The sequence below is a fragment of the Amphiprion ocellaris genome, chromosome 5, assembly GCF_022539595.1.
Source record: "Amphiprion ocellaris isolate individual 3 ecotype Okinawa chromosome 5, ASM2253959v1, whole genome shotgun sequence".
NCBI lineage: Eukaryota > Metazoa > Chordata > Actinopteri > Pomacentridae > Amphiprion > Amphiprion ocellaris.
In genome coordinates, this window is record NC_072770.1 from 19,951,556 (window position 1) to 19,963,886 (window position 12,331).

The 12,331-nt window shown below is 38.0% G+C and overlaps 1 protein-coding gene across 13 annotated transcripts in view; it reads right to left on the reverse strand.

Moving 5' to 3' along the window:
* The window catches only part of slc2a9l2 (solute carrier family 2 member 9, like 2), a 166,101-nt gene that overhangs the window by 62,613 nt on the left and 91,157 nt on the right, over positions 1–12,331 (reverse strand). For all 13 annotated transcript variants that reach the window (XR_008601684.1, XR_008601685.1, XR_008601683.1 and 10 more), the window contains one exon: positions 3,076–3,203. Coding sequence is in view for 10 of the 13 variants with exons in the window: in XM_055010570.1 (XP_054866545.1) it covers positions 3,076–3,203 (128 nt within the window). In the remaining 3 variants the exon portion in view is untranslated. The remainder of the gene's footprint in view (positions 1–3,075; positions 3,204–12,331) is intronic.

A 12,331-nucleotide genomic window follows, 5' to 3' on the forward strand; every position in this document is an offset into this window, starting at 1 on the left:
ATATACAACTACAGCCCCCATACAGCTCTGAAACTGCATCTGTGTCCATGGCGATAGTCATCATTCCTGTCAGGTCTCACATTTCACCCGTAACACCTTGTTAACAAATGCCCAGCAGTGAAAGCAGCATGTCAGCAGCAGCAGCAGTTAATTTTCACACTGGATCCGTTCAGCCACAGCACTGCTCGACAAGCAAAGGTATTCCTACAGAGCTCATAGTTAACACAAAATAATGTATCTAAATCAATCTGTGGAAAGGGAGTCACAACATCACGAAAATTAGGCCATTATGTGACTGATGGCTAAAGAGGAATCTACAAACTGAAACTTGATCAATGGAGATTAAGGTTCAACACCTGTGATTTAACATGCACATCCAAAAAGAACTACTAGACACAGATACAAAAATGGACAAAATCAAAGCAGCAATGGCAGAAATATCCTATCTTTTAGCATCTCAACCTTTCAAATACACTGCATCCTACATTTTCCACAATATAGTTCTGCAGCATGTTTTCAATGTAATGTGTGAAGTGGGTCCTTACAGTCTCTTCTACTGCCATTATCTTCAGCATCAGAATATGTTTCATTGCAAAGCAGGTTTTCTCATACGTAGAATTTGATTGGGTGTGTTGGTACACAACAGGAAAAACTGACTGGTAGAAATTTTACAGAAGGAAAACAGATTTAAATTTTGAAAAGAAAGTGTCAGAGGTCAAATAAAAAGTGTAGCAAAGTTCTGGGGATCTGTGGCCTTGCTGATGAGGCCACTGCCGCTGGGAGTTAAATGGTTATGAAGTGAAAATCTCACACGGTGTCACACTAACAAGGGAAATAAAAAGCGTCTCGTAGTTGTAGCAGAGCAATAAAATCAAATGCCTGGAGGAAAATCATGTGTGGCTTTGCTGCTGTACTTCACTGCTGTGCCAGCAGAGACGATAATCACAGTGGCTTCTAGTAAAGGAACTTTTCATTTCTACGCCTCACATAGTTACATTAAAGGTGTGACTTTTAAGGTCTCAGATGGTGAAAATCCATTTTTATTGTGTTTTGTGGTTGTTAAAAACGAGGAAAATGTAAGCTGTTAAGATATGAAGACATTGTTTCTGCCATTCCTAAAGCTCTCCCACACCTAACTTTACAAGTGAATAAGAAGTTGAGCTTGGCGTTATATAGCACCTAACTAACCGATAGTCATGCAGCTAAAAATGTGACTACATTTTTTTCCTTCAAAGCAGCAGCTTATCAGTTTTCAGAGCAAAACATTGTGTTTTGAACAGCCCTAAAACCATGGAGGATTGCGAAATTAACCATCTTTGCAGTTTTATAAAATGGAAAAAAAAGCCACTCTGAGGAAACCTGTATGACTTTGATTAATTTGGCAAAAAGTGGGAACAATGCAGAACCTTTAAAGGATTCTACACCAATGTGAGCGCATATGCAAGAAGGTACCTTACAAAAGTCAGTGGTGTGCCATGTAAAACTACACTTTATGCTTTATTGTTCTATTTCTGTTACCATTAGGCTAAGGATGTTTCAGTAAAGAATATCTGTGAGATATTTGTTAGTATAATGCAGCGCTAGTAGTGTGAAAGGAACAATATAAAACAAGTTTGTAGGACAGCTTTTATTCATCTGTATAATACTGTAAAAATAAGGATCATACTGTCTCAGAGTAATGCTGACTAACTGCATTAATAACTTCTAGGCTGGACTATTCAAATTCCTTATTAGTGGGAAGTCCCAATAATTCTCTTAAAAACTTCCAGCTGATACAAAATGTTGCAGCCAGAGTTCTGACAGGAACCAGTAAGAGAGGTCATATTTCTCCCATACTAGCTTCCTTCATTGGCTCCCTGTAAAATCCTAAAATCCTGCTTCTAACATATAAAACTTGTAATGACCAAGCTTCATCTCTTCTCTTAAAGACCACATTGTGCCATATTATCCTAACAGAGCCTTTTGCTGTCATACTGCAGGTTTATTTGTGGTTCCTGGAGCTCCTCTGGCGTGGAGTCAGATCACAGTTTGGGTTCGGGAGGCAGACACCTTCTCTACTTTTAAGATTGGGCTGAAAACTTTCCTATTTGATAAAGCTTCTAGTTAGGGCTCATCTGAGCTGTCCCTTAGTTGTGCTGCTATAGGTTTAGACTGCCAGGGGATTCTCATGATACACTGGACTCCTCTCCTCTGCTCTCTCTATACTGTTATATGTCACCATTACATTCACTAACTCTGTGTTTACCCCTGAGATCCTGTGCTTGCTTCTTCTGGCGATCTCTCTGCATCTGGAGCTACATGTCTTTGCAGCTACTGGTCTCACCACCTGCTAGCCTGCCATTTCCACTCCAACAACTCCTGCTATCCCCACTCCCCTTATTACCCCTTTCACCCAACCAGTCAAGGCAGACGGCCAACTTCCCTGAGCCAGGCTCTGTTGGGGTTTTTTTCCCCCTCCATATTCCAGGTTTTTTGTTTCTTCAATCATAGGGAATCCAAAGGCAACTTTGGAGTGTTAGCTTTTCTGTTCACTGTTTGTAGTTCGTAAGGTCTGTGCGTTAATACGCTAAGCGCTGTGAGATGACATATTCTGAATCTGTGCTATATAAATAAAACTGAAAATAAAAATTTAAAAAGTCAAATACATGTTAGGATGCATCATTAAGTAAAAACTATCATTGAGAATTTTTTTTAATTAGCAGGAACCACTGACACTCCAAGGGAAGCCGTTAGGGCTCAGCAGTTGCATCTAATTGGGATGTTAAATACATAATGTTATATTCAGCTAAGTGTGTTGACTAATGAAGGTCCAGAGAGGAGGCAGAAGTGTAGGAGTACACAACACAATCTCTTGACCACATGGTGTAGTAGGCAGCCACTGCAGGGATTAATGAGGAGTTGACAACTCCAATGGGCTGTCAAGGTTGAAGTGACGGACAAAGTTAGTTTAGTTTCGCTGTGTGTGACGCTTTATTTTAGAACAGTTCCACTTGTTCATTTTTAAGTGCCTCATCCTGTTTAAATCTGATCCCAGCCACTACGCTCTGTATTTATGCAGTTAGTGAAACAACTCACTTGAATGAATGGAAACAGGAGGCCCACGGTGAAGTTGGACAGCCAGTTTACAGTGCCAGCGATCATGAAGGCGGCAGGTCGGTAGGACTGTTCAAACAGCTCCCCAGTCAGGATAAAGGGGATGCCACCTGACAGAGATAAAACAAAAAAAAAGGGGTAAGAAAGATGCATTAGTTACAACAAAACGCTGACTGCAGTTAACAGAAACAAACAGCTTTGGCCTCAAAAGCATTCTGTGCTTACAAACCTTATTAAATTGAATGAGACTTGTTCATTGTCTCGTGTCCCTTTTTTAAAACTTGTGCTATCTTTTCATAGCCACAATAAATTGTCAATGGTATCTTCAATACCATTGACAATTTACTGTAATTTAGTTGTATCTGTCTGAGTAGGACTCGTAGAATTAAGGTAACAAATAATTATAAAATTAAAAATGTATTTTAAGCCCTATTAATTTAAATGAGTTCTTCAGTAAATGGTGACACATGATCAATGCTTTGAATGTTGAAGATGTCAGAAGGCTGAATTTGAAACACTTGGCCCACAAATATTGCAAACTCACGAAAGAACTGAGGAACCAAATGAGGTGCTATAGTCTCAGTTTAGAAGTGATTTTTTGAAGGTAAAATGCTGCTGCTGGAGAATTAGCATTACTTAGCTGTACAATAACTTCACTAAACAAAAGTGTCTTCTGAAGCAAGAGAAATTAGAGACTTTCTAAGTTATTTTTGAGATCTTGGCGGCATTACAGCTCAGTCAAGAGATGTGGCTGTAAGTTTAGTGACTGGATGTTTGCCATATTTGGATTTTACTACCTTTGTTCTAAAAAAATGCAACACGTTTCCTAATATATATAAAAAAAATCTATTAGCAGGAGAAAGAACAAGAAACTAACAGTGAAACAACATAAAATAAAACTTCCTCTAACTGTGCTTATATCTTTTATATCTTCTCCTAATTGCACACTGAAAACTTGCCTGTAACAGGCACATTTGGTTAGAACATAATAGTCAACTTGAATCAGCTTTTCTGAGAAAAAGTCAGACCAGTGTTGTTTTATCACTGAATATCTGACTGTGCAGAAAGAAAGGCACTATTTGAACACACATAGACAGGATTTGCAAAAGTCTCTGCCTCTCAATTACGGATGCAAAAACAACGCTACACTGAAAAGGCAATGAACAGTGACATTTTCAGCCATATTTTTCCAGAGTGACACCCTACAGGCATTTCTGCTGCAGAAATAATACAAGAAAAACAGTATTACATACAGTAATATTAGCAAACCACCTTCACTTGGAAAGAGTTTGAAGGGCAGATTAATGTTGCAGAGAAGCTGAAACTATCAATGATTTGTGGTGGCCGTGCAGCATATAGTGCAACGCAACATGATTAAGGGTCCATGCTATAATGTATGTTTGCTTGAACATGTGGCTGCATTTCAAAATTCAGTGAATACATACATGAATAATGATCTTTTAGAAACATTGCTGTGCAAAAATAACAAGATAAAGTGAAGGAGGAGATGCACAAACAAAAGTAAACATTATTATTCACAGAGCAGACACTCTACTATATTCTTGTAAGTTTTGTTTTATCTGGACGATGTATTATCCAGCTTCTTTAAATAAGCTGCAGCCTGACAGAACATCAGTATAGAGGTATAGATAATGTTCTGAGGTGGGAAAAGCATGCTGTCAAATGGTGCAAGTAATTTTCTGAAGTGAGCTTCCCATCTAACCACATTTCTCGCTGTTGAGGTCATAACTTCATTGTTATTGGTAGGACTTACGACATTAGTTCTGTTGCATTATCTGCTGTAAATGTAATTATAGACTGGTTTTAACTATCTGAAATATCACCAAAAACATGAAATAAGAAACAGAATCCCAAAGTGCATGCCTGAAAATATGTGGTTTAGCATTTAATCCTCACAGTAGGTAATTGCCTCCGAGAAAGACAGTTAATGAGCTGCAAACCACAGGGGCATTTCCATTTTCAGCTGAATAAAGGGAGGTATGGCTCACATTAGCTCTACTAACGTCTTCTTAGATTTAACTGTTTGCAATAATAAACAATCTCATTATTTGAACAAGATGCTGTTTAACAAACGTGAACGACTGATTAAAAGCGACCGTGTGTTTATGAGTTGAGTTGCACACAGGCCAGTCAAATGCTGACACAAATGCCAAAATTGGGCATCCATCCATCCATCCATCTCATTTTAATGCCAAATGAATCAAAATTATATCTCCTGTCAATAATTCTTAATAATATACTGTATTTCCCCTTATGAACAATCAAAAACAAATACTTTAGAAGGACTATATTGACAATTCAGGCCCAAAAGTAGCAACTCAATGCAACAAAAGTAAACACAGCTGTGACAAAAATATAGGGAATTAAATTGAGTACTAAATTGTGATTTTCACTTGGCCTAATTGTAGGAACGTGGTTATAAAATGACCAGTGAACACCAGAAACCTTTCTGTTTTGTACCTATGAGTTACGTCTGTCTGCATGTCTGTATCATGGCTCCACATGAAAAGAATTGTCAAGGGAACTGAAAAATCTGTTTAGGAGACTTCACAAAGATGGAAAAGGTAACGGGAAGATCAGTAATGAACAGAAAATCCATGCAGCAGTAACTGGGAGGTATTGAACAAGCCTTAGAGCTGCAGTGGCTGCTCCTCTAAAATTACATCACAGATAGTGAGCTACTTGTACACCCACACAAATCAATGTTGTTTGGCACAAAACTGCATGATTAAACTCTCCTCAAGAACATAAAAAGAAACCTAATAAATGCTCGTGTTTGGCATAAACCTGACCAGGATAACCACAGTGGATGCATAGCCCTGACAGTGAAGCATGGAAGTGGGGGGTGTGATGACACTGGGCTACATGTATTCAAAGGCTGTTGGGGAGATGACATTTATAGATGTCTGTGAAACTGCCAAAATACTGTCAAGATGACTCCTAGTCTGAAAGAAATATTCTGGCACAGTAACTCTGAGGTATAGTCATGAAAAAAGCAGAGCAATACAACACCTCCAGCAAAGAGCTGCTGAAAAAAAAGTGACTGAGGAATGAACATCTCTCCAGAAATGTGTGCAACACTGGTACCTTCTATGCAGAGGAGGATTAAAAATAAAGGTGGACACATTAAGTATTAAGAATATTAAAAATTGAAATTTAATTTAGAACTGATTTCTGTTGCAATGAATTCCCACTGTGCTGCCTGCATTTTTAATATAGTACATTTAAATTTCTTGAGTAAATGCCCTCCTGTTCAACCTCAGTAACCAATACAATTACTGAGAGGAGCTACAATCTTAAAGCACTTCACATTGCAGTAATATTACTCCAGCAGAGTCACTCCTGCTGTATACCGTATCTACCTAGCAGCTTGAGTTTTTTAGGAATCAGCAAGCATACACAGAGGCAGCAGATAACAAAATCAACTCAGCATTATATTTAAATGTACTTACAAAGACAAAGCAACAGAACAGTGGATGCATTCCTGTCATTTGTCTTCAAAACAAACCTGCAGCAAACTTACATGGCTAGATTTAGTGACCATTGACACAGTCCTGCTCTAATGTCCATGTTTTTTACTGTGTGTACCAAATAAACTACAAGTGCTACTTGTTACAGAACTGCATGCCCAGTGGAGTGAGATCATAGCTGAATGGTTCTGCTTCTTTAAATTGTTCTAACAGAGGAAATGCGACACTAAAATAAATATAACACATTACTAATGACACAAGCAGGCCAGGCAAGCAACAGGAAACATTTTTCTGGATGCTCAGGAAAGGACAAATCTGCTTCACGCATAATGCAGGGAGGGTGTGTGTGTGTGTGTGTGTGTGTGTGTGTGTGTGTGTGTGTGTGTGTGTGTGTGTGTTCAGTTTAGATCTGTTCCAAGATAATCCGCTCAGTACAAAATGGTGTTTTCCAGTGAGTTGTGTACCTAATAATATGTGAAGCTTGTGAGGGCTATATATAGAAGAGAAAAGGTTAGGTGAAAGATAAAGTGACAGTTTAAAAAATGTGGGCTCTACAGTTTACATTTCTAATTTTTTCCCAGTAACTCCAAAACAAACAGGTGCCTGCAGGCTGGATCAATTATGTTACATGCTATGTACAAAATGTTTAAATGGTATTTGCAGCCTTACAACTTGACTAAGCGAAGGGGACTAATTAAGTGCACTTGTTGCCACAGCATGTTTCTGTCTGAGAGGGCTGAGGGGAGCCCAGGGAGAGCACACTAACTGGGCTATTTATGCTGTTTGGCCAGCATATGTTTGTATGTGAGGTGCCTAAGAGAAGATGATATGTGTTGATTCATGTGAGATGAAAGTATGCAGGTTTCCCCTCCAGCCAAACACCGCGGCACTCGCTCACTGATTAGCGTATGTTCAAGGGGCAAGTTCACAGAAAACCTGCTCTGATTAAACACTCCATTTCACACTTAAAACACACTATGTCCTCTATGTTGTATTTTTGCCCCAGAGAGCTTCTAGTCGGAAAACCATCCATCTTAAACCTATGAAGGAGGTTGTGTTTCTACTGTATGACCTACTTATATTAAATATTAATTTCCACTAATATACATAACATGGGTACACAATGTACACATTTTTTTTTCCAGATGGAAGGACTACTATGTTTCAGTCAGTTTAGCTAAGAATAATGCACTTTATCAGAATTTGCTCGTATTGTATGTATTCAAAGCTCATGGCAAAGCAAACCTAGAGATGAATTTATACTGATACAAAGCTCCTGTGAGACACACAAAGGTAAGCTAGAGAACTGATTTGCTAATGAATTCTGTTTGACTTCAGTCCTGGGAAAACCTTCTGGCTTTCACGTTATCCATTAAATCAGAGATAATTCACAAGCATGGTAATAAATAGAGTTTAACTGCCTGGTATGGACTAATACACAACTGTACTAATAATTAATTAAGTGAAGATGTAATTACTGGTGACAGTGAATTAAAGACCCAATTATAAAGATCCACATCACAGCACTATGACATAACAGCCCAAAGTCAATCAGACAGAAATTACAAATCTGGCTCTTTGTGGTTTGGATTTATGACAAGAACTACTGCGCGGCCTTCTGTTTCAGCTTGACCTCCTGAGACATCACATTTTCGGGGGGTTGGTCACACTGTACTGGTGCCAGGGCTTTGATCTGCTGTGCCTCAGGCGGAGAGCTGCAGATGACAGGACAGCGATGAGAAGGCCGCACCATAAGCCAATGTTTTGGGGGTTTTTTCCACTCGCAATTGGTTCTGACAGGAGTTTTAATCAGTTCATCTGTATATTTCAGCAGTGTAACAGCAATCCAGCTTGATTCCGCAGAGAAAGTTGGGTTTAGAAATTGTGCTTTCTTACCCTCTCAAATTGGGCATGACAGGAAGTATTAGACACTGAATATATGCTTCTTTATGTGGCAAATTTCTTGCATTAATGAATGACTTGTTTAGCTAAATCTGGAGGATATTCCAGTGACACTACCTTTGCCCTTGTAGTGACTCATGTGATTTGCTCCGCTGCTCACAGATGTATGCTTGTGATATTATCTAACAACAGCTCATGCACTATAAATACACAGTAATTATATAATAGGATAATCATGTCACACTAGCAGAATACTGCCCTCCCACACGAACCCATGAAACAAATCTCAACATTTCTACTTAATGGCAGAGGATAAAAAAAAAAATCCAAAGGAAACAGTCAATTTGCACTTTGGCATGACAAAAATTGTAACCAGTTGGCGATTTACACTATTGCACAACGACAAGAGTGGGCCACACAAAAGTGGAGAAACTGGTGACAACTCACTAAAATATCAAGATGTTTTCACTGCATTTGACTTCAGATGGTAAATAATGTTTATTGAGCTCAGACCATTATATAAATGTGGAAAAGCTGCAGAAATCGGGAGCAGTATATGTATAAATATATATATGTATATATTCAAGCCCGAAGCGTAAATTGTGCATTTGCCTTACTGTTTTCCTATGTTTGGTCTCGTTCTATACGGGACTAACTCTATTGAATGGAAATCTCCAAACAATCAAGTCATGCAGATTGTAAATGTCACAGTCATCATGAATAACATACAGCTATGAAATAAAATAAATCACACTACCCATGTACTATACGAAACCACAAATTTCAAAACAGTCTATAAAGTCACATCATAAATGTACCCCAAAATTGTTAACCATAAACCTCTTGAGGCTAAACTGCATTCCAAAAAAACCACACACTTCTAGAATATCACAGGGCCCATATGTAGATCTAATAAACTGTCACACACTTATGTTGAAAACAGTCATCAGATGGACCTCCGCCCTGTCAGGATTATAAACATTAAATGAAGTGAATCCTTATAAATAGATCCTCCAGAGGCAACTGCAATGAAGTAAATATACATGTTAGCACATGACATTTAATATAGCATATACGAAGGTTTAACATCAATAATAAATTTCCCTGAATAATAAATTTACTCAAGACCCTCTCCAGTACAGTATATAAATACAGGATGTGGGCCTCAAGAAATCCATGCAGCATTAATGTATACAGAAATACAATGGGTCTCCTTTGTCTATGTATCACATTAAAATGTGATGACAAACATAAATAAGAATGAGCAGGTTTCTGTGTGTCCTGAAATTCAATCATCTTCATTGAGAACATCTCAGCTCTCTTATGCATAGTTCTTGCTAAAGTTCTCACTTCTTCCATGCAGATTTTTTTCTGGAATCTATGACTGATTAGATCCTGCAGCTGATCTGATGGGACTGATAAAACAAGCAGCCATGGAAATTCTTTAACCGCATCACTGCGTCAAACTATCAGAGCAAACTAAAAAAAAACATTTTAGATAACGTCACAGCAGCTACTCTGGTCTCTGAAGACCATGTTTTAAAAGATACTTTAAAATGTATGTATATTGAAATATTAATTGAATGTGTGTGAAATGTAGGTTTGAATGATTTATCATATTGCACAAGTGCGTTTAGTCTTGCTTTTGCCGTTGCTCTGGGGGCAACAGTGTTTCACGGTCAGGCGCGGTCGAGACTAATGCATCTCAAGAACTACTGAATGAACCATTGTGAAATTTGGTACATAACGTTCATGTTACCCAGATGTTGAGAAAAAAAAATGATGCTTCGGCTCAACAAAAAATATTAACGCAATAGTTTGCATCAATCCTTTTGAGTTGTGAGAACTTTTAATGGAAATATGTTCAACCAACAAACTACGTAGAGTTAGACGAATTAGCGTCTCCTTTACAATCAAACGTATTTTCAATTATTGAATGGTTGGTAGCACAAACACAAGTCTTTAGGTTGATCATTCATAGAAATTAAGTTGTTCCAACAAGCTTTGCCTTGTTATATAAAAGGAATTTTGTGTTGTGCGTACTTAACTTCCATAACTATGAATTATGATGTTTCTGAGTTGGGAAAATTTTAAAAAACTAAGTTGCTCAAGTGCTCTGTAGGTAGGCAAGGAGACTTAAAACCTGACTTCTAGGGGGAAAAATGCTATTGTGAAAGGTTTATCTAAATCTAATATACTATTTTTCTTGTAATCTTGTAGCCAAGTATTTAATTAAGTAGTGAGAATATGTCCCTTGAATTACTTTTTAGAGTGTACTGACTGTATTGATTCTCTCTCTCAGCCAGATAAAGTTTTACTCAGACATAAAAATATCTTACTGTCTGGATTAACACAAAGTTTGGTACAGATGTTTATGGTTCCCAGACGGTGAATACAAAAAAATGTATGCAGAATTTCTAGTATTAAGTAAAAATGTCTCACAACTGTTGGGTCGGTAATGTTAACTTATGCCAGCAATGTCCACATGTTGTTTTTGTGTGCATCTTTGTGTGACAATAAAAGCTGTGTCAGATTTTATTGTCACCATCCATGTTGGCTCAGTCCAGTGGGATGATTCAGCTCAGTTCTGAAATCATATCTATATAGATGAACATATATTTTCTTTACATGCCCAATAACATATCTTTACAAACAGAGCAAGTTAAGATAATTAGCCAACCTTAATCTCTCATTTTCATTTCCAAATGGTCATAGTCAATGACCCCAACACCAGATCAGTAAGAAGCTTTTTCTTTTAAAAAAAAAAAAAAAAATTTAAAACTGGCACAGAGTAGTAGAGTCATTCCATCTCAAATCATCAATTTAAAAAAAAAAAAAAAATACCACATGACCATCTGTATTTGGTTGATTTTTCCTCTGTGCATATGTATGTTATAAAGTAAAACAGGCACAATTTTTGGTCACAAGTGTTGTAACTTATAGTACAATTAGTTGAGAAATGATGTAACTAGAATCCTGAAATTCCACAGGCTCATTGTCATGTACATATTCTCTTCAATGGAACAACACAAACCAGTTATATGAGGGTGCAAATTTGGTCAGAAAATTCTTTTTTGAAGCTATGTCACTTCAAACATTGCTCCATAGATTGGCATGAGGAAAATGATGCAAAAGTGGACATGACCCCACCCTTCTTAAAGAAGTTTCAACTCAAAAACTAATGTTTCCTATGAGCCCAGGTTTTACACATGGCAACATCACAATTATTATTCCCCTCTTTAAAAAAAAAATCTGTCAAATGGAAGGTGGTCAGACGTGGGGCATTCAGTGAACTGAGGCAGAATGACACTGTAGTAAATAAGGGTCACTACAGCAGTTCTTCACAAAATGGTTTCTGTAAATCCGTGATGATCAAGAGACCTGCTTAACCTGATATACGAACTCTTGCAGAGAAACAACTGGCATTGCCTTTGCAAACAAAAGGCAACAGCATGTAAAAAAAACTTCTAAGGATTGCCCACTTCACCCTGTTTTATTTTGGGTTTTTTTTGGAGAGAAACAAGGCTAGAAGAAAAAACTGCAGGGAGTTGATCCTGCTCACACAGGAAAACACTGCAGCATGATTTACCAATCTTTAATATCTCTCTCAGGTTGGGTAGATTGTAGACGGAAACCCGAGGACGGAACTATTTTGTGCAGATTCATGATACAAGTTGGTGGGCCTGATTAGAAACAGCCCAGGAGATGAAAACATGATGTATAATCTCACAGGCTGTTCCTTATGCTGACGAACACTCGGGCTGTGGGATTGAAAACAGCAGCCGGGAACAACATGACAGCGACAGCTTTTAAAGCCCACTGGTGTTGACTGTGGAGGGAGGCAG